Raw genomic sequence first — 22,905 nt, 5'->3', positions numbered from 1 at the left:
TTAAAATGTCAGCCATTTTTGCATTGGGTCTATGATCGAATATTTACCCAGTTAATGGCCAAGCTCATCCCCATTCCCCACAGCTCAATGATTAGAGCACATATGTGCGCAAGGGCATGGACTTGAATCTCGTCAAGAACTCAGTTTCCTTTTCCTTATCCAACGCTCGTAACATGTTCAGTACATCTCTCTTATTTCATAACGGAGCTAATGGTTTTAAACCCTCTTTGTTTTCGTTTCACCAGTCTCTTAATTAATAAATGTGTAATTTTTCATGAGCAGGATTAGATTTTGGCTTTTAGTATGTGTATGCATCCTCTTTGTGTTAATCTTGTTAACGTTGCAATACAGAGGGAAGTTATGGCGACTATCACATTACGTATCCAGAAAGGATTGATGGAAGGCGAGCGAAACGGGATCTCACAACTTCAGGAGAGGTTCGTTTAATTATATGGTTCCCTTGGTTCGTTGGTTCGTTATATGGTTCGTTGACGGTTAATTTTGAATTTGAATTGTCTTTTTAGGATGGTCACGTGGATAACGCCTCCTACCGATTGACAGGTTTTGATAAAGACTGGACTCTGGATGTAAAGAAAAACAAGTACAAAAACTTATTATGTCTTTTTGGCAGTTATCAAATAAATAAATCAGTTATGGATGGAAAAGCTGTTCAGTGATAAGAATCGAGTAAAGTCGTTACTGCGGAGGTAAAACCGAAAAGCCTTATTTGTTTTAAATTATACGGAAACCCACAGGAGTTCAATAAATGAATGAGGGAGACAGAAAATCAAGGAAGAAGTTACTTCACTATTCACAGGAAGGAACAGTCACTGTACAAAGTGTGCGACCGTGTGACCGAAGAAAACGTTTACCTTGATTCTGCACTAGATCGGGATCTAAAGTTCAACTCTGCATATTGACTTCAGCCTATGCAATATTCTGTAATGAAGTTACATAGTTTTCCTAATTGACAATTGTTTCTCTTTTGCAGAGAGCTCATTTCTCCTTCATTTGCCATGCGCACGTTTGCTGATGATGGTTCAGAAATCATTCATGAGGTAATTAATCATGAACTTAATATTAATAAACAGATTAACAAACAGATTAATTTCAATGTTATGTTTATAACATGTCCCCCGTGCGGTTTTGCCGTTTTTCATTGGACTCTACTTTATTTCTAGGGCGTAACCGATGACTGTCATTTTCAAGGAACCATCCGCGGTGTGCAGGACTCCAGTGTCGTCCTTAACACTTGTGCAGGACTTAGGTAACATGGTTATCTTAACCAGACGTTTTTCTGCTTTCACAATTTATTTTGCTTGTACCGGCTAAGCCACTAAAATTCTCGCCAAAACTCTTGGCCACATACAAAAAATTATACTCACTATTACTTACTATTGCAAGAAATTTGGGTCAAAATGGCAGACGCGCGTGCACATTACATCTTGAATTAATTGAGCCAGAATCGCGTCAGAAAATGTACGGGATTTAAAAACGTTTCTTATGGACAACAACTACGAACTAGAATATCCCTTACCTCCAACTATAGACGTTTTCAGTAATGATAGAGCTATGCTTCCGACAGAATTCTTTGCATCACGTTTCGCACTCTGCCTTCCTCTCATTCGCTAGCCCTTGTTTGGTGGGACGAAGAACGAAAGGCTACCTCTTGAAACATCAGCACTCGAATCTCTTTACGGTTGCCAAATTAGCTAATCAACTCTGTGGATAAAAGCATATATTCGTTTCTACTTCCCCACATACGCAGGACCACAGTTTCTTGAGAAATTAAACCTCTTGTCAATTTATATAGTTCTGCGATTCATGAAGTGTATGATAGACATCACAAGGTGTCCCCTAACCTTAATTCTCATTAAAACACACATAATTCTGTCAAACACGAAGCCATATGATAAACGACAAAAAGGCCTGTTTTATATGAGGTACCCGCCAAATTCAGGGTTAGGAGCATTTCTGGACATACGTGTTCTTATTGGGTGACGAGAATATGATGGTGAACGCAACAGTGCCAGTCTAATTTTTGATAAAACTAGCGATTTACTATCAGAATGAAATAATATTGGCAAGGCGTTACAGTAAATAGAGTTAAAAGAACTTCCTAAAGTAGCTAAGGCTAATATAACTGAGTAATGTGTTTTAGCTGCGCTAGATAACAAACTTGTCAACAAAATTAGCTTCCATTTTATAAATTGAAGCATCATTGGAAAAGGAACTTGGATGTGTTCCGAAAGCTCTGCTCTTAAACTTGATAATGATTAAAGAATACTTTCTGTTTATTAGCTTTACTGTATTTTGCTCAAAATGCATGACTTACAAGAAAATGGTCTCTGTCTCTATAAGGCTTCGTCCTCCATCTTTTTGAAGCTTGGAAATAAATATCCCGAGCGGGTATCTAAAGAGCCTTTCTGGTACTTAGCCAGTTCGTAGTTTGCTTCATCCTTTTTATGACAAGAAATAGTGAGCAGCCAGTTACATTAAAATGAATTTTATATGAATGTGAAGAAATAAGTGACAGGCGCTTTGAACAGGAATGGCCTATCGTATAGTTTACGTGTAATAAGTTTACGTGTACTTCCCTTTCGTTTTTTCAAACTTGTATTTTTTTTTCTCATTTACAGAGGCCTAATAGATGATGGTATGAAAACCTTTTACATCACACCAGAGCCGGAACACAACGTAAGTTTGGTGAACAAAATACTTAGCATTTAACAAGTGAAAGATTATTAAAGCCGTACGCGAAACACACGTGGCGCACCTGATCAGAGCTTGATCCGATTTTAGTTTAGTGAAGAGAGACGACATGGAGTAAAGTTTTCTTTATCGGAAACAACACAACAGCAGAGACTAGGGCTAAGATTACGTGCCCTGTGAAGGACGTTAGGTTTAGCGGCCTTCTGATTCGATGTCCAACGTAACACTACATCACCACGCCTAAGCACTGGGTGTGGCACAAAGAAATAAATCTAGAAAAAATGAACTTGAACTCGGGTGTGTGATTATGTGATAAGAAGTCGCTTTGAAATTTCACATTCGATAGAGTAGCTTAGCAAATAGACTTGTCGCTCTTGAATTAAGATGTACTCTAATTTTTACCTTTATTTATAGATCACTGGGGCTCATAAGGTTTTCCAAGCTAAAGATGAAGACTTCGGTGATATTAGCAAACGCTGCGGTAAACTTATGATGCGAACTAATTATACACTCGGTTAAAAAAACGTTGTCAGGTAAAAGGCGTAACTTATGAATTATAAGACCCAACAACGTTCTGGAAAACGTTCGACCTATGGAGCTTATTTCCATTCTTCTTTTTAGAAAATAAAAGCACGTTCGATTTTAAGGGCTTTTAAAAATTCAAATATTTCTCTCAGACAAAGAGAAGAAATACGAGATTCGCGGACGCTAATTGGATCATCACAATAATTCCACCAGGTCACATTGTCTACAAATTTACACTTTGCATGGGACGTTTTCTTCAATCGAGTGTATATCTAATGTTATTAAAAACTGGATCATTGTATAATGCAATTCAAGGGATTTGATTGGCTGAGCGGCCATGGTATATGAGCAATTATACCATAGCCAAGAAATGGCGGCCATTAAATTGTCTGCTGGTTCTTCTCTCACAGCGAAATCAGTTAGATCTAGCAATATTTCTTGATTGTTTTTAATAAAACAATTATTCCACTCGCGCTTGTTGGATATGAGATGATTATAGCCAACTCGGCGCTACGCGCCTCGTTGGCTATCTATCATCTCATATCCAACGCGCGCTCGTGGAATAATTGTTAACTATACTGCCTAACCAAAGTCAATTTTATTTTACTTGATTTATTTATTTATTTATTTATTTATTTATTTATTTATTTATTTATTTATTTTTAATTTATTTTTATTTTTATTCATTTATTTATTTATTTATTTATTTATTTATTTATTTTTAATTTATTTTTATTTTTATTCATTTATTTATTTATTTTTTTGCTATCAGAGACTGATCATTCAGGTAGAATGCGATTAGCTGGCCAAAAACGTCTGTCTTATAAAGCAGACCATTGCGTTCATAGCTACAGTATGGGGTTTATTTAATGTTACCTTCTTATCTGTAGAAAGATGTTGGACGGATGTTGGATCTCAGAATAATTGTCGCGTATCATGTTTCTTTAATAATCGTTTTATTAACCAAGCAACAGATCATTGGCATCTGTGTTTGTATAATTTTTAATAAGAACTATGTGGCTCAAAGCTTTCTAAACCGAAATTGTATAATGTCTTTCCAGGAAACAAAGAAATGCACGAAGATTCCCACGACGAAGATAGTTCCGTATCGTTTTCGAAGGTACCTTCAGTTTTTCAATTAAAGATCCCTACAAACTATCCTTTTCTTGGACACCATTTTTGGTCAGTTCCTTACTATTATTTACTGCAATATTAATAGTAGCAAACTGGCTTTTCCCCTCGTTTCCCGCGGCCAACTCTTGTCAATGTTTACTCTGCACTTGTGGGTTTGCTGACTGTACAGTAGTTCGCACGTGCTTTCCCACGTGAGGGTTCCACTACTTTCTTTGATTTGAAGAAAAACAAGGAACTGCCTACCTTTTAGTGAAAGATGGTGCATAACCACTATAGACGGTTTGTTAATAAGTTAAGTCTCGATAAAGACAGAGTTTAAAAGCGCATGTCCCAATGCAAATTCTCATTGAACCTGAAGAAGGTCAGCCAAAATATAGTACATCTTAAAACGTAATTCTTCTTTTTATCGACCTATGCTTCTCTTATCATTTAAAGAAGAGTTGTTTAGTGTTCCTTTCTTTTTCAATCTATTTCAAAAGTTCTGGTGCAACACTACATCAGTATGTGGGATGTCTGATTTTCTTTTATACATCTATAATAGACTTTTTTCACTATGAGAACAAATTGTCAGATTCTCAAATATCGCCTCAAAGATTCCGATTCTATTTTGTTTCAGATACGCCGTAGCATAGCAAACGTGGATCACTTTTACAAGCCATACCTGACAACGAGCAAGACAAGATACAACGAGCTTGTGATGGTGGTAGATTATAGAATGGTAAGTGACGAAAGGAACGCGAGTTATATCTAAAATTTAACAGATCGTCATCACTGCCATGTTTTGAACATTTGACAGCGACAATTCATGGTCTATAAGGTTGTAGACCATAGAAAACTGCTGTTGATTTGCTTTTAACAAAAAAGTGGAAAAATTACGAGCGATTTTTTGTTCCGTTGAGAAAGCACGCACGTTTCATCTGACTCCTATAGACAATAACTACGAGCCAATCAGCGCGCGGAAATTTTGAGAGTTCTGAGAGGAGTGGTATGAGTCGTAAAATCTTCAAATTTTACTTTCAATAGTCAGTCATTAAATTAATTTAGTTTTAATCTCTTTGTTGGTGTGTTGGTCAACCATTCATTCACCTCAACCAATTATACGTCATTCAATTATTTCGTTCGTTCTATTATTTATTCCACCATCCATGCACACTGCAAGTCAATCATTCAGACAGTCAATATAATCAATAAATAAATCAAACAATCAATCAATCACTCAATCACTCAATCAGCCGTTAGCCAACTCTTCAGAATCATATTTTTCCAACTTATCTGCTACCTTACGACTACACGCCTAATAGCTAATACTGTCTGATATCTGATATTTTCCAGTACATTAAGCATAAAAAGGATGCCGCTGTCATCAAAGATCGAGTTATCACATTAGTGAATGCCGTTGATGCGGTGAGTAATGTTTTATATGTACTTTAATAACTTGCTGTATACGTGAGCCTGACCGTGGCTGATTAGACTAGAAGCAACTGAAGCACTTGTCCCAGGGTCCCCGGACTGATCAGCGACCCCACTAAACCCTTGATTCGTAAACTTATAGACCAGGCCCTAGTTGTTCAATGAGTGGATAACTTTATCCACTGGATAAGTCACTATCCAGCGGAGCAAATGTACTCCAACAAACGCCTTGGGCAAGTTTTCCTCACAATCCCATACTTAAATTTGACATATGCTTCTACTCTATCCACAAGTTATAGGTCTATTGGGAAAATCTTGCACACATTTCATCTGCCGGATAGAGACCTATCCAGTGGATAAAACTATCCGCTCTTTGAACAACTGGGGCCAGATATAAAACGAAAAAAAAAAACAAGAGTTTTTAACTCTCCTGTAACATCAGTAAAGTGAGATTACTAGAGTTAAAAGGTCACTCTTATACAAAGAACTTCGCCCTGTGTTTTGTAGCCGAACGCAACTCCTTTTTCGTTAACATTTGATTTATACATGAAAAGGTGATCTCCTAGTTCAATGCAGTTGTACACCATATGCATTAAACAGGTTGAGAGCATGTAATGCTCAACGTTTTGTGGTTTCTAGCTCGTCTTTCACAAGCAGGCGAAAGGGCCATCTTGGATTTCCCGATTAAATAACTGAATAAGACCGCAGAAAACCATGACAAGAGTTTAAAATGTGCCGCAAATTTATCATCGAAAAGTTTAAAAAATCCCAAAAAACAAAAAAATCAAATGAAAAATGACCTCCTTGGCCTGGACACGTCACCAGAACTATAACACTGTTATATAGCAATTTGCTACTGGATAAATTTTAGGAAAATTATGCATCATGTTTGCTGGTGTACAAGTTTACTGTATTGAAAACGTTATGAAAAGTCGCTTAAGAGCTCTTTAAGCCCCTCCCCCCCCCCCCCCCTCCCCTACTGTCCACGGCTAATGACTCGGATGAATCCAACTGTACTATAAGAGATGGGGGATGAGTCGGTGTTCATCTGTCTAATCGTCTTCTTGATTTCTTTATTTAAAAGATTTATCAACGGATAAATATCAGGCTTGTCTTCAAAGCACTGGAAATCTGGACAAATGGTGATCCATACAAGCGCGAGAAGAAGGGAGGGCCTGATCTGGGAAAATTCAACACCTACAGAAAGAAATATTTGGTCGAGAAATTTCCTCATGATAATGCTCAGTTACTGAGGTAGGTAAAACTGCTTTCTATACAAACTGAACCCAAGCAAGAAAATTCCGCACATTTCCTTTGTCACTCTGGCTATTAAACGATAAATTTAAAATGGCCAGATAGAATCTTCTTAATATGAATTTCAAAAGAGTACGATGAAAGAATCTCAACTGAAAGCTTCTCTATTCTCGCCAGTAACTTTCACGTGTTGGGATACGGGATATAGACTGCTGAGAAATTAGGTTTGATTTTCGTTGTCGGATACATACCGCATATGCTCCCATGAAACCCTGAAGTATCCCAGAAGGCTCTACGAACTTATACCTGTTCACGTGATCAAGCAAACACCAGTCGATGCCAATTCAACCGCCTACTTACTGTACTGTATACATGACTGATAAGATGGAAGACTTTTATACCTTTTTTCGATCCGTTCCAGACTGTTTATATCAACCAGATTCAAACATTACTCAGTTTGCAGTCAGATTTGCTATACTCCGTACTGCCAATAATCATTACCCAAACAAAGTAGCAACCCGAAAGAGCTCAATGGCGCCAGATACATGATATTAGGGTGGGCTAAAGGAAAGGGCGAGCGGTACCTTTAAAATCGATATAAAAACGCTGTTTGAATTCTGAAAGACCACTTCTCTCGCTGGATACTTTGCATGAATACTTTTGATCACGTGATTACAGCACGCTATCAAAACTTAGCTATTACGCGCAGCTTTAGGTAAAGTAAGCAGGAGCAGAGTTTTATTCTATTAAATGTTGGCGCTCGAGCTTTCCCAATTATGGGAAGCGTTTCTTAACAAACGCTACTTTTTCGGGCAATGAACAGCTTAACAACAACAATAAAAGCCCAAGAGCTAGCTAATTTGTATCAAAGGCCTTTACATAGTGAAAGAAGTTCAACAGACACGTTTAACGCCTTAACCTAAACATAGGCAGAAAAACCAAAAAAATCGATAAAATATGTTGTAAGCAATACTATATTTTAGTTTTAACAGTCTACTCATCATTTGCCTTTTTGACTCGTGAACGCGCTCATGCGCAATGAACAAGTTATCGTAATGTGGGTAAATGTCACTCGCTCGGTCGCTCGGTCGCTCGGTCGCTCGATGTGTCGTAAACTTTATATTAATTTATTTATATACCTTTTCTTCTCCTCTATAGTGTATGGGGTTGGTCCGACTGTGCAGGCATGGCTTATGTATTTGGAATGTGTGGCGGTTCTTCTAGTGGCGTCAATAACGTGAGTCAGTTTTTCTTGCTATTAAGCATCCAACACCAAAACGACACCAAAATTGCAACCGGCTGTTGCAAATCGAATAGTAAAAGAAAGTATTTCCTGAAAGACTCGTGTGTTGACACTGTATAGGATTTTTGCCATGAGTTCAAAATTACAGCCTGGATACAAGGCGTAGTAACTACTAGTCGCAAGTCAGGAAATTTATCCAATGAACTTCCTCTTACTCATTTTTTTATCTTCAGACCTAAAAATTTAGAACCACCTTGTAAAACACGATAAGTCAAATTTTCTTTCCAAACTGAGCGTGGTACACTTTCTGCACTTTATACTGTTTTGGAAACTTTCCTATAAAGATTTATTTCTAGTTGCCCTTTGCAATCGGGTGTTCATTTTCCTAAAGGTGTAGTTCTTGACGGGTAAATTTCCTTTTTAATCATAGTGGGATATGGGCAGTATTATTGGTCCTTATGTAATACTTGCCCATGAAATGGGTCACAATTTTGGATTCAGCCATGACTCGGGTAAGTGAATTATGTTATAATTGTTGTTTTTGCTGTTCAGTGTCATTTTTGTGGCTGCTGTTGTAAATAGTAAGATATAGGTCCTTGCCTACCCCTCCCTAAGAAATCCGCAAAAGTATTATGCGAGACCATTCCAAGTGATGTTATATTTCCCAACTAAAAACTAGCTCATATCGCATGTTATTAATAACTGAATTACTGGTTTAAGTAAACCCAGATGATGCTTGTGTGATATATTTTTTAAAGTGACGACGTCAGAAAAACTAAATTTGTAAAATTATGGGATTCAATGACGAAAAAGACATAAGTTCACCAATTGTTTAAACATTTTTCAAAAACTCATTAATAATTCATAAGCCCATTGACCTATCAAATGGTCGATAAAACATCACATGCAGTGGTTTTAAAACCCGATAAAACCTCCTCCTTATTAGTATGCGTTGTTTAATGTTTTTCTCTTATGCTTTATTCCAACGTTCACAAAGGCATTATTGTTATGAACTCTCTTGACACACGCTTTTCCAGGAATGTTTTTGAAGCCGTCCAAAAAACTCACAGCACGTGTTTTATCGGGTCTAAAACCACTGGGCTGCACCTTCTGGTTTTAAATCCCGATAAAACACTGCTGCTCGTGTTTTAAACATTACATAATATCACACTTTACGACTCTATTACCCCTTATTTGCCTTGATAAGATCGTCATTACTGTCAACAGGGTCAACAGTCTCCGTGTTTAGCGATCATTTATATGTCATTGTTCTTGTTGTGTATATATTTTATTTAAGGGAGCTGCAAATGTTTAACACCTCGAGGATGTATCATGGGCGGTCACAAGTATGTCATATAAAGAACGTTTTCATAAATGGCACCCGATTTACTGTTCTTTTGGATAGTCCCACTAACCTCATTTTAAAGTAAAAATTCTATAATTTAAACTTTGCACAAACAAACGAGACTAATTTTCATAAAAATAAAAGAATAATTTATTGGCCGCCATTTTTGAAAAGGTCTTTCATTACAGCGAAGAGAGTGGGTTTTTTAATGAGGCAGGTTGAATTTGGTGCTGCATTTTTGTAATACCAGACTGTATACTTTGTTGTTCGCAATAGTCCAGTATCGAATTCACCATGACGGCTGGATAAAAAGACAAAAGAAGCATTTATACAGGGTTAGCCTCAATACGAAGTAAAATATTCACAAATACCAGTGAGAAAATAAGCCTTTCCACAACATTGTGTAGGTTGCAAGGTTACTAAAGTAAAGGTGCTCTTACCAGTGCTGGTATCAGTTTTTCATTCAGTTCAATTTTAACTCATGCAAATCTGTTGCTGCCACTTTGGAGAAGGGTCTATTAAAAAGGCTTTCATGTGGTATGCGTTCTGAATACGACTGCCAATCACCTGGGATAAATATTATTTAATACGGGTCTTTATGAAAAATATTTTGCAGAACCAGAGTTCCGGGATTTTCAGACTGCAGCTTGAGGTCACTGAAGAAACTCAATGATTGGTGTTTGTACAACGTGCCAACTTATAAGGTATTTCATTTAATGAATGCATCTTACAAATTGTATTTTCATTTGACGTGCTTTAGTTTATTGGCTTAGGGGATCGCATATCTTAACGATTCCCATTGGTAGGACAAGAACGTAAGGTCTTAATTCTGTTAGATATTTTGGGACTAAATTATGGAGCTGTCTTGAAGACAATACTTAGACCTCCTAATAATGTTAGGACTTTCAAGAATCAGAAATTTTAATTTTTGAGTTATCATTTCCCATCGGTTGTCTTCACATTACATTGTCTAGGCATAAGTAAGTATATTTTTCTACATTTATTCTTTGTTGTATATATATTTTTAGCTCGGTCCACCTTGCACTCTGTATGCTTTACGTATTTTTCGAGATCAAATTAAGTTCTTACTTGCACCACTTTCTCAACCGAAGGACGAATTAGTCCAATACTGACTGCGCCTTTGTCGCGCGCGTTTACCACTGCTCGGTGCCAGTGTTATCAGATGCTTTGAGTTCATTGACTCATAGTGTTGTGTTCAAGTGATGTTACTAACCAGGAAAATAATTTAATTACGTTTTGATTACAATGTTCTCAATTGAAAACCAATCCATCTAAAACATTGGCAACATAACGTGATTTTTTTAGGCTCTGAATAGTTACTGTGGCAATGGTATACGAGAAGAAGGAGAGGAGTGTGACTGTGGAACACCTGAGGTTAGTACGAACAGCAGTAGATTTGCTCAAACATACCAGTAGAATCTTTGAAAGCTTTAAATAGAGAAGGGCATTTTTTTTATTTTCCATTGGATTACACAAAACGAAAATGGAAAGAATGCAGGGACTTCCATCTCTCTGGAAATCCTTTGTTTTTCTCAGTTAGTCCCATCCTCTCTCAAACATCAGTTTACCGCAGAAGAATCTCAAAGAGATGTCAGAAGAAGCTCTAACCTTAGAACAAAGTCAGTAGACCTAGATTTTTCTTTGGCTTTCTTAAGCAAAGTTTTCCCGAGGACATCATTAAGTCCACTGAGGGAAAAGTTTTAAGGGATGCAGCTTCTGCCTCGTCTAATTTCTCCCTGCAGTAATTGGTTTAGCTTAATGGGTAGCTTTGCTCAGGCTGAGACTCATGACCAGGGTTGATATTGAGAGCTATTCCTCAGAGAGCCACCGACAAAAAGCTATATTCAGATCAATCAATCATCAATCAATCAATCAATCAATCAATCAATCAATCAATCAATCAATCAGTCAGTCAATCAGTCCTTATCATACGGCTACCGATCAGACTATTTCTTTTTAAGTTAAAGTTGTATTATCTCCTCAGATGTGCATGGCTAAAGATCGCTGTTGTGAGCCTCACAACTGTGTTCTGAAGAAAGAAGCCCAATGCAGTGATCTGCACCACAGCTGCTGCAAGAACTGTTTGGTAACTGAAAATGTTGATACATAATTTGTACTCTCACTAGCACTCAATCACTTGTTGTGATAGAACAGAAAAATTACAGTTTTTGAAAAAAGAAATTATTTTTAAAAGATGATTGCCACGGTAACGTCAAAATAAGCAAATAATAAACAATAAATACGAGAAAAACTCGCAAAAGTTAGTAGCTCTTGCTCAGATTTTGAAAAAGCTAACAATCTGTCCATCGTCCGTCTAGATAGGGATAAATGACAAGGATCTATCATGTGGTGCATGAAAAGAAAATAATGATGTTTATAAATGAATTAGACGATAGATAACCCGAATTATACTAGTCAAAATATAGGCCTGAACAGTATTGGGCCTCACTACTCAGCAACTGACCATTGAATTTCAAATTGAAAAAGGTCGGAACAGCGTTACGATAGAAATGACTTTTATTTTTCACAGGTTCATAAAGCAAGTAACTGGTGCTAAAATGGAAGAATGTGTCCCAAGATTTTGGAACGTTAAAATCAGACAGATACATGCACGGATATTAAAACTGATCGACAGAATTTGATTTTAATAAATGAAAGTTGGAAATTGACAGAACTTTTAACGGCTTGCCGCTCCGTTGGCTTTAAAATTAAGTAAGGAAGGTGCGGGCCCGTTACAGTCTCAAATGGGTATTTATCCATTTCTAGTTCACGAAACAAGGAACTTTATGCCGTGGAGTTAAAACAGACTGTGATGTGCCAGAATACTGCACTGGGAATTCTAGGGACGTGAGTACAATATGAACGCTGCAGTTTATCGCTCTCATTAATTCAGCCATTTATCTGGCTGTGTAGTGCCATAAAAGGAAATGTTTCAATCAAGATCTAGATTATTTGTTTTCAAGTGCATTCAGAAAAGTTAAATATTGTTTGGTATCTCTGATATTAGATGAGGTGTTAAAAATATTATCTACAACTCTTAAATTCACACTTACTTGAGTAACGTAGACTAAGCTTGAAAGGATCACTCATTCGATGCAAATGTGACGTCATGCATTTTCCAAAACCGCCATCTTGTATCCATCATCTTTATATTATTTAATGAGGTACCTCATCATCGGCGGGAAATCACTTTTATTAACCCAGTGTAAAATCATCATTCTCCTTTGTTCTGAAGGAAGAAACATATGTTGGTTTTGTGATTTAATAATTGTTTAATGCTTGTTGTCTGGTAACATTTCAGTGTCCAGCGGATAGCTTTATTGTCAATGGATACCCATGTAATCAGACCAAAACCGTAAGTTTGTAAAATAATTATTTGGTTTGTTACCACTTTTGACCAGTTTTCCCTAATATTCATCACATTTTAAAGGCCTTAAACGAGCAAATTTTAAAGGGAGGTGAGAAATAAAAGAAATGGGGTGCTGCTTTGGCCTTTGGGGAAGTAGAAACGAATGTTTGGTTTATTCAAGAAAGTTGATAAGGAAACTTAGTAAGGGATGAAAACGAAGACAATTGGTCCTCGAAAGAGGCACTTGAGCGCTTTTACAATAGTAAGATTTTGTAATGTAAAAAAAAAACATAAAAGGAAAAGACGGGGGTTATCGCTATCGAGGACCTTCCCAATTCAGGGCCACGGCATTTGAACGTGTTTCTGGCCCCGCTAAGAGGGAGTTTGAACAAGCCAACCTTCAACAGTTCACATGCGCCCCGTGTTACCCAGGGGTGAATGTTGAAGTTCGCCGGAAACGATCGCTCACAATTCAATTGCGATGGGTCCGCTGTTCTTTACAACTACTTCTCGTTCTTAAGTTTAACCATCACTGTTGCTTCTTTTTATTTAAGGTTGTGCAAGGAAGTACAAACCGCTATAGCGTTTTTACAAGGCGTTTGAACCCTAGACTCCAGACCCGATATCTCCGGATCAGTCCTCAATACTGGAATGGTCATCCCTGTCTTAGAGTTGACTTCATGGGTTGCGCTCCGGGTGAAGGTATATGAAACTGAATCTGTAGTAAATTGAAAACGTTCTTAGAGTTGTCAACACATGATTGGATGCTTGGCAAAATAAAGAACTGTTAATAGAAGCTCCCTTAAAACACTTTTGTGTTGATACTTTTTCGAACCTTTTTGTGAGTGTTATTAAAGTGCCCCTAACCCTTCAATTTGTTTTCTTTTGGTAGATTTCCATATCTGTGAAGAACTCATTTTCGAAATTTTTTTGTAGAAATATTGAATCCTTTTTATTTTACGGGCGCTAAAAGCTACTGAAATTTTTAAATTTTTGCGCGCTTGGACAAATTTTTCTCTCGTGGGCTCATTAGGAACGAGCCAATGAGAAGCGTCCGATATTTGACACTTTCTTAGCTGTGACGTAAGAAAAGGAAACCAGAAGGATTCAGAAGGAATCTGATGCATGCTGATTCCTTTCTCTACATTTCGAGAGTTGCTGCATCCAAAAACCACACATTTTTCAACCATTTTATCTGTTTACAATTGAAGCATTACCGCGAATCTTCGGATATTTTTGCACGATGTCCTTTTCTTACGTCACGCTCCATATTTGGCCGAGTGGGGGACTAATGCGAACGATAGGTGAAAATATCGACAAGACTGCCTTCACTTCTAGCGCTCGTAAAAAAAAGGATTCAATATTTCTCAAATTTTTTTTCGAAAATGAGTTCTTGAAAGATATGGAAATCTACCAAAAGAAAACAAATTGAAGGGTTAGGGGCACTTTAATGGGATCTATAGGAACAGTTTTCCTTTGACGAAGGAAAGTGTTCTCACTTGAATATGAATCCATAACTATTGAAAGAATTCCATCGAGTGGTTCCTTGTCAGCTCAATCATATTTAGTATTAGTAAAAAATCATCCTCGGGGACCCAGGGGCAGTTAGTCGGGTAGCAGGGATTTTCGTGGGCAAAAGTTTACCGTAAACCGTTCTTACAGTAAACCTTCGCCCACGAAAACTCCTGCTACCCGACTAACTGCCCCTGGGTCTCTGAGGATGGTACAAAATTAGCGATTCAGTAGAAGGAAAGAAATAGAATAGAAGGAATATATTTTCTTTGCTTGGAATGGCTAGCTCACAAGACTAAGTGACTTAGGCTTAGTGATTGTTCATCGTTAAATCTGCCTGAATGGAACGTTTAAAGCGGCACTTTGAGCTGACTCGCTTTTCACCGAAGGCTGGCAGTAGGTTTTTTCACACTAATTAAGTCATCAAACCAAACACAACGGAAACTTTCTAGTTTTCTGTGTCAGACTCTTCAAGAGTTTTAATTACAGTCAGACCTCTATTAAGCGGCCACCCTGGGGACTTTGAAAACTGGCTGCTTAAGGTGGCCAAACACAGTTTGTGCGCGCTTTATAGATTCTGTTAGTGATGCTAATGAGCGCGCTAGGGTTGTGGTAAGCAAATACTATCGATCCCTCGATTTTATACCAAATGGATCACAAAGGTGAATCCTTCTTCATTTATCACCGAACAAAGAAAGAGAGTTCACAATAAGCTAATCCTTTTTGTACGCTTATCATCTTTGCTGAGAAAACCTAATTAAAAGCCACGCATGCGCATTTGGCCAAAAAATTGTGACTGGTGGTTTTAATGGAAATGAACAGTTTTCTAAGGAACTGCTCGTTAGAATTTCGTGAAATTTGACAAAACAGTAGTTCTCTAAAAGCGTAACTTGCCTACAAACAAAAACCAAAATGAAACAGAACTTCAAAAGACATTAAAGTGTAAAACCAACATTTACAGGAGATTTCCCTGTTAAAATTACATGAAAGCAGCATCACTATGTTAGTATTTTGTGGGTTTTTCTGGATACAAAAAATGGAAAAAATCTAACAAGTGCATTTTCCAAAAATTGAGGAAAACCATTTTTGGGGACGGTTAATAGCATGCTGCGTTGCCATGGCAACGGCACCTTGCTCAACAAGAAGCATCAAAATTTATTCGTTCTTAGTTAATCTTGCACCATGCTAATTTCAGAAGGACGTAGTTTTGAAATAATTTTTACTAACACCTGTATACTGGAAAACTGTTCTCGGCCACAATATAAATTGAGTAGAAATGGCAGTCAACGTAATTTTATTGCCTCTATATAGCAAAACGCTTGTTGAAAAGTGAACATATGTGAAGATGAACGTGAAAATCATTGAAAAAGAGTTTTAAGTGCCCTGTATTTGTGCATTTCAAGTCCGCACAAAGTGCTACCTCTAACACAGAGAGCATGTAGTCGATAACTACAGTATTTTTAGTGTTGAGTATGTACAGAAAAATATGCAAATCTGTGTAACAAAACACCAAGTTTCTTAGGATTTTTTGCATCAACAGTCTGCAAAAAAATTTAGCTCAAAATAGGACGACTCATGCCCTAGGCTGAATGATTCTCCGGGAAAAGAATTACCGTTGTTCCAGAGAGAGCTTCGAAGGCAACTGTGGAGTTTTGAAAAATTCAGTCCAATATAGCGAAAAATATAAACAGTTGGCTGAGAAGTGAGCTTCGGGTTCAACTGTAAAGTTTCAAGAAGAGGGTGCTGTGATAGATTTTTAATCCGATATATCAGCAAACCAGAAAGGGGTTTCCTTCTAACATTTCTAAATTGCTTGCGCTTTGTTGCGGCATGAAAGGGTAAGACTTAGTGATAGTTCGACGTGATTGCCGGTCAACAAATTGCAAAGTTAGTGCAAGTCAGGACTAGAGTACACAATTTTATTACACCGTGGTTACATTATTTTAAAAAAAAGTAATTAAAAAATGTCTCCCTTTCTTTGTTATTTCTCGTCGATATAATCGGGGGATGAATATTAAATAGGACGCAGCTTATCTTCTGACATTCGCCGTTTTCGCCGAATTTAAGCGGTGGTATATAAATACTAACAACAGCGTTCACCACTTTTCTCTTCAAAAGTAAAACCAACCGCTCCAACACCACTGAAATCCTACAAACAAGATTTTTGCCTCACGCCGCGAAGCAAGTCTTGCAGACCGCCAAATGACGATCGCCTGGTGTATGTATCTGGTGATAAATGTTTGGAAAGCCATCTTCAATTTTCATTGGATGTAGATGGTGTGTTACGTCACAGCTGCAGTGGGAGAAGGGTGTGTCCACTAAGTGGCAACAACGGTGCAAGGATTGTGGTCAGCGGTAGCTGCTCAGCTGATAACGCTAAGTTTCAGCGGACATCAGGTTGGTGGTAGGCTTCTCATTTTCAAAAACTTAAACAAAATGTTTTAAATACCAAGAGAACACGAAATATTTCTAAATAAACAGGACCACTGAGCTTGAAATCCCTCCAGCAGATTTTGATGAGGTCCTAACTGAGCTGAGAGATGCTTGTAACTTTTGAGTCTGTGGTTGCATTACCGTAGTGTGGCTATTAAAATGAGAGCTACTGAGCAATACTTTTTTTCCTGTATTGCAGCTGTTTATTATGTACATGTGCTTCTGGTTTTGAGTCTGTGGATGAAATCCTTAAGTTTGACCATTCAAATGGAAGCTACTAAGCAGTACTTTCCTGTGGTGCTGTTTATTATGCTGTACAAGGTGGTTCTAACTTTTGAGTCTGTGGATGAAATCCTACAGTTTGACCATTCAAATGAAAGCTACTAAGCAGTACTTTCTTGTGGTGCTTTTTATTATGCTGTACAAGGTGGTTCTAACTTTTGAGTCTGTGGATGAAATCTTAAAGTGTGACCATTCAAATGAAAGCTACTAAGCAGTACTTTCCTCTTTAGTATGCTTTAGGGTCTGTGGGTGAAATCCTAAAGTGTGACTATTCAGATTAAAGCTTTTGGGCAGTTCTTTCCTGTGGTACTGTTTATTATGCCATAAAAGGTGGTTATATCTTTCGGTTCGGATCTATGGATGAAATCCTGGAGTGAGGCCATTCAGATGAATGCATTGTAGTCGTACTGTTTTTCGGTGGTTCTTTCTGGTTTACAATACTTTCAAAACAATACTGAGGAATATTGCAGGGCAAACAAAATAACGTTAACTCGTTTTAATGATTTGGCAGGACGTTCTCTGAAACATGTCAAGTCTGGAAAATGTATACACACCTATGGAGGGTGGCCTGGTGCTGGAAAGGAGATGGTATTATGGCCTGGATGTGATAAGCCAAACCTTGAGATATGGTTTGTGAAACAAGGTAACTACCTCAACTTAGTCATTCAAGATGCGCTGCGGCTGGTGTAGTGGTAAACGGAGGGTCGGTAGTTCAAGGATCCACTTTTTTCCGTTGTTTCTTTGGCAAAGACTTCTAGTCCACATTGTCTCTATCTCTAGTCACATAATTTCTTAGTTAGTTCAACCGATTGCACTGCTAACCGTTACAGTAACTTAGCTTCCCATTGAGACGTCCGGGGGAGGGCAGGGGTCAGCAACTCTCTCAGTCAGTGCTTCGAGAGAAATCTGTCTAGCCTTGATCCATATTTTGGCTTAATTGTAGCTGTGTTTTGGTGTATGATTTATTCAAGTTGTTCCTTGCCAGTTAAATCCACAAAATCGATTGCAAAGTCTCCAGGGGTTGTGTATTTGACGATATTATTTATGAGCCCCAGATTAGGTTAAAATATTCGTCATATACTAAGGGTCGACAGACTACGCCGCTGTGCGAAGCCAATCACATTTCAAGATTGGCTAAGGCCATTTTACCTGGTTAATGCATGTTATTTACAGAATGCGCGGATCGTCTTGGCATGGAAAATGGTGACATCAAGGACAGTCAGATTACAGCAAGCTCATACAGGGAACCCGGAGAGTTACCCAAGTATGGACGGCTTAATAATAAGAAGTACTGGTGCGCCAAGGAGAAGAGCAAAAACGAGTATTTGCAAGTTGACCTTGGTCGGGTAAGAAGAAACACTCATTGGAATCCTTACTTTCGGCCAGCCCATTTAAAAATGAAGCCATGTCATTATTATGATCACTTAGTGAGTAGCGCATGAAAAGCATTATCTACTGGTTTAATTTAGTAAATATTTAACAATTATTCCACGAGTACGTGTTGGGTATGAGATGATAGCGAGATAGAAGTTGGCTATAATCATCTCATATCCAACAATAGCGAGGGGAATAATTGTTTCATTAAAAACAACCAAGAAATATTGCTAGATTTTGCTGATTTCGTTTTGCAAGAGCAACCAGAAAATAAGTTAATGGTCGCTGCTTCTCGCGCATATGTATAATGGCTCATATACCATGGCCGCTAAACCAATCAAAAATCTGGAACTGCATTATCCAGTGATCACGTTTTAAATAATAAAACTTGCTATCCGTTGTGCGTATTCTTTCAAAAAGGTGCTATGCGTTTCTTTTGTGCCACCAAAATGGCGACGCCCAGGAAATAATAAGGGCCAAAAAAACAGGCGATAATCATATCCTGTTTCGTTTAACACTGAGCTTTTATTTCCACGTTTTTCGAAGAAATTTGAAATTTCAACAGTTTAATGTCAATTTCTTTTCGAATTCATTTCATTCCAACTTTATGTAGAAATATCAAAAAAAAACCCAATCTGCTTCAAAGAAAGAGATTCATTGAGCATTTATGTAGAAGTTTTCAAAGTTTGTTTCGAATTTATTATATTAATTTAGTAAATTTATTAATTTTAGGTCAGAACTGTCAGCAATGTCTTGATTCAAGGACGCCAAAGCTGGTACTACTGGGTTACTGGGTTTTATCTGTACTACAGTACCGATGGTCAGCGGTGGACAGGCTACTCGGAGAGTGGAGATAAACAACATTCAAACGTGCGTTGACTAAGTTTTTTGTTTTGAAGACGTTTAGGTTCTGCCGTGTTTTTGTTTATGGTCAACGCTAAAAGGATCGAAAATGCTACAAAATGAACGGCTTGCGAAACAGTTTCAACGTATGAACGCATGAAACATGAGACTTGCGAAAACAATGTCGTTTTGACAGTGTAACAATGGGTAGAAACGCTTAGAATGTATCATGGCGTTTTTAAACGCCAGGAAATAATTGCGCGTGTGGGCAGATGATATTCAAAACGTTGTGTGCATAACTCTCTAACCCCTAATATCAAAAAACAAATTCTCCTATCTTGTCCCCATACTGTTTTTAATAAAAGTACTGCGGAGAAGTTATTTAAATAACAAGAAAATTCGCATTGGGTGATCATGTCTTTAATTCTCATGACCTCAGGGGTTGAATAAGCATCGATATTAGAAGGAGAAATTCGGTGCTGATCACTGTTAGCGCTTAAAGGGTTAAGGTTGGCTCTGCTACATTTTTTACCAAATGTAAAAGGAGTCTTTGAGACTGTTCGTAGTGTAGAATGTAATTCCTGACATGATAAAAGCCTGCCGTTGAAAATGACATGTGCTGTTAACAGGGTAAAAAAAAAGAAAGATTTTTGAGCTATAGTCCTATTTGATATTTCAGTCTGTTTGTTACCTTGGAAAATGCAGCGAGATTCATGAAACTCAGTGCAAGGACCTCTGGGGGGCAAGTAAGTAACTGAAACATATTATAGTTCATCACTACGCAACTACACTTTCTTCGAGTCTGATCGGTTTAAATTGATCGCGTGACGTCATTGATAATGTCCATGCGTGGCAAGAAACCAACAAACTATGTTTAATCGAAGCAACTTGCGTTCATGCATCTCCACTAATGTTATCTGTTGCATAAATACACTTTATTTGGGAGACAGGAAGAAAACTTGGCGACCGAGTTCACGAACAATTTCGAAACCTGGAAAGAAATGGGAGAGATCTATCAAAACCAGTCGCTCGACACTTTAACCTGCCTTACCATTTTTACAAACACATGGCACTGTGTGGCTTTTCTCTATTCCATGGCCACACAGAAAGAGTAAAAATTCGTTTATGTCCCGCAGTTTTGGTCTCATAGTTTCCTTGGAAATCTCATACTCTTAAAATAAGCAAATATATATAAGCACTAAAATCCTAAAATCAAATTTCCCTGGGAAAATATCAGCCCACTGCTCATTGACAGAAACACATATACTCTACTGCATGCGTATTTAAATCAACCTAATTTTCATCAAGAGTGGTACCAGACGAAACAAATTCGCAGGACCCGCCCTCTTGGATTTTATGTTTTTTCTTTCCTTTGGTATTGAATTAAAACCAAGAACAAAGTTTTTCAGTTATCGTATAGTTTATGACCTTCCACTGTTTGTAGCGGCCAAGAATGCCGATAAGGGATGTTATGACAAACTAAACACAGAGGCTCGTGGATATGGAACTTGTGACCCAACCAAAAAAGCATCCTGTGCTTCAAGGTAAGAACTCAAGACAGCTGTGAGAAGTTAGCCTTAGCTATATGCTGGTTGCATGCATGAGATTGATTCGCCCCTAACTGACAAAAACGTAAAGATCTTGAGCCAAAAACCAGAAAAACGTGATCTTAACATCTCATCTGAACCGAAGATGAGTCAGAATAAAAACTCGATGAGAGATAGCACGAGAGCCTGTCTACATGAAGCTGATTTCGGTAGGTTTTGTTGAAACTGAACCTTTTTTATAAGTTGGACCATTTACACAGGGAATAACAAAGAGTTATTGTCTACGTGTGAGCAAAAGCGGACAAAACGAAGTTTAATTAATTGATTGAATGATTAATTGATTTAGTGATTAATTGATTGATTAATTGATGGAGGGATGGATGGATGAATGGATTGATGGATTGATTGATTGATTGATTGATTGATTGATTGGTTAACTGATTGATTACATTCTTACTTGCTTGCTTGCTTGCTTGCTTGCTTGATTGATTGATTGATTGAATGATTGATTGATGGATTGATTGATTGATTGATTGATTGATTGAGGTTGTTGCGACAAATATGGCTTCTCTCATTAGCCTGCTTGACATTGATTCAGACCAAAACGTTCCAAAAAAACTGTCTAAGCGTCCTTACAATAATCGGCCTATCAGAGAAATATCCTTTTTTCTTAAAACATTACAAAATATCTGGCTAAAAACTTTGTTCATCTTTAGTGACGTTTTATGCGGCCAGCTTCAGTGCCAAAGCAGCAGCAAATCACCAGCTGTTAAATATGGAGGGAGCTACGCAAAGATCAGTCTGGATAATGGAAAACAGTGCAGGTTTGTCTCAGATCGTACTGTCCATATTGCACATCTTCATTAACTGGACAAAGTTTGTTTCCTTTAATCAAAGAAACCCTTCAAACATCAAGAACAATTTTATCCACTTTTCGAAAATATAGCTGTAAACTGAGTTAAGGTGACAGTTCAATTGGAACATGTCTTTTAGAAGCTTAACTCTGGAAAATTATTTATTTATTTATTTATTTATTTATTTATTTACCACAACATACAAACAGAAAGTTTCAATGAATAATAGACTAGGATCGCACATAAATTTAGAGTAAATAATAATAGTAAAAGAAGAAGTAAGAAGTGGCGAGGAGACCTCAAGAAACCCCCGGGCTTATACTGAGAGGTCTCCTCGGAGATATGTTAGGACTTTAAGACCAGTAAAGACATTGTTATTTAGATTTTTTAACATACGGTGGTAAGACTATAAAGACATAACAGAGTCGGACGTTTCATGCAATTAACTGAGGAAATCAAGAAGCTTTCTTTTGAAGATGGATAGACTAGGGGAAGACGTAATTGATAATGGCAAAGCATTCCATATTTTTGGCCCTCTATAGAGTATAGTAAATTGCTTGATATTAGTTCGGCAGGTGTGAGGTCGAAAATGAGCTGAGGTTCTAGTAGTTATGGAAAACAGTTGGCCAAAGTAATCACTTTGGTTGTGGTTTTACAACCACGCCATGGCCATCCCTCTGTCGCACTTGCAAACTATAGCAGTAAGGCGAAATCCGCAGAAGTAAGACAACTTCAATTGTTTAAAGACTACAATTGAGTGAGTTTTTACCTTATTCCTCTGCAATTCCCATCAAAATTGCAAGCAATAGTTACTTTTCTTTCCTTTTTCCAAAATCACCCATGCCAGTTATAAGCCAAAATACCAGAGTTTCGTAAAATCTTTCCAAAACAAAGATCTCATCGCCAAAGATTGTGCATGGGAGATCTCGCTATAAGATAATTTAGTTGTTTGACTACAAAGGCCCAAACCTTTCAAAATGGTGGGAATATTATCTGTCATTTGGTGCTTTTACAAGTATATTTTTCTCTTAGTTAAACTTTCTCCTTGTATTAATTCATTTTCTTCC

General features: G+C 37.6%; 1 protein-coding gene and 1 long non-coding RNA gene across 2 annotated transcripts in view; one reads left to right on the top strand and one right to left on the bottom strand.

Moving 5' to 3' along the window:
• The window catches only part of LOC146462644 (uncharacterized), a 43,960-nt gene that overhangs the window by 3,055 nt on the left and 18,000 nt on the right, over window positions 1–22,905 (top strand). Inside the window, exons 3-28 of the mRNA XM_085085423.1 lie at window positions 352–437; window positions 525–601; window positions 992–1,058; window positions 1,182–1,267; window positions 2,640–2,697; window positions 3,127–3,193; window positions 4,299–4,357; window positions 4,988–5,089; window positions 5,704–5,775; window positions 6,866–7,035; window positions 8,194–8,272; window positions 8,709–8,790; window positions 9,576–9,624; window positions 10,240–10,327; window positions 10,950–11,018; window positions 11,629–11,730; window positions 12,411–12,491; window positions 12,946–12,999; window positions 13,548–13,695; window positions 16,624–16,902; window positions 17,732–17,863; window positions 18,394–18,566; window positions 19,327–19,464; window positions 20,117–20,183; window positions 20,882–20,981; window positions 21,701–21,808. Of these exons, the coding sequence (XP_084941549.1) occupies window positions 352–437; window positions 525–601; window positions 992–1,058; window positions 1,182–1,267; window positions 2,640–2,697; window positions 3,127–3,193; window positions 4,299–4,357; window positions 4,988–5,089; window positions 5,704–5,775; window positions 6,866–7,035; window positions 8,194–8,272; window positions 8,709–8,790; window positions 9,576–9,624; window positions 10,240–10,327; window positions 10,950–11,018; window positions 11,629–11,730; window positions 12,411–12,491; window positions 12,946–12,999; window positions 13,548–13,695; window positions 16,624–16,902; window positions 17,732–17,863; window positions 18,394–18,566; window positions 19,327–19,464; window positions 20,117–20,183; window positions 20,882–20,981; window positions 21,701–21,808 (2,593 nt within the window). The remainder of the gene's footprint in view (window positions 1–351; window positions 438–524; window positions 602–991; window positions 1,059–1,181; window positions 1,268–2,639; window positions 2,698–3,126; window positions 3,194–4,298; window positions 4,358–4,987; window positions 5,090–5,703; window positions 5,776–6,865; window positions 7,036–8,193; window positions 8,273–8,708; window positions 8,791–9,575; window positions 9,625–10,239; window positions 10,328–10,949; window positions 11,019–11,628; window positions 11,731–12,410; window positions 12,492–12,945; window positions 13,000–13,547; window positions 13,696–16,623; window positions 16,903–17,731; window positions 17,864–18,393; window positions 18,567–19,326; window positions 19,465–20,116; window positions 20,184–20,881; window positions 20,982–21,700; window positions 21,809–22,905) is intronic.
• LOC146462638 (uncharacterized) overlaps window positions 3,509–22,905 on the bottom strand; it is a 243,281-nt gene continuing 223,884 nt past the window's right edge. Inside the window, exon 3 of the long non-coding RNA XR_014857091.1 lies at window positions 3,509–3,810. This is a non-coding gene — a long non-coding RNA (uncharacterized LOC146462638). The remainder of the gene's footprint in view (window positions 3,811–22,905) is intronic.

Source organism: Pavona decussata, unplaced genomic scaffold, assembly GCF_977016875.1.
Source record: "Pavona decussata unplaced genomic scaffold, jaPavDecu1.1 SCAFFOLD_186, whole genome shotgun sequence".
NCBI lineage: Eukaryota > Metazoa > Cnidaria > Anthozoa > Scleractinia > Agariciidae > Pavona > Pavona decussata.
This window is presented reverse-complemented; position numbering and strand designations above follow the sequence as displayed.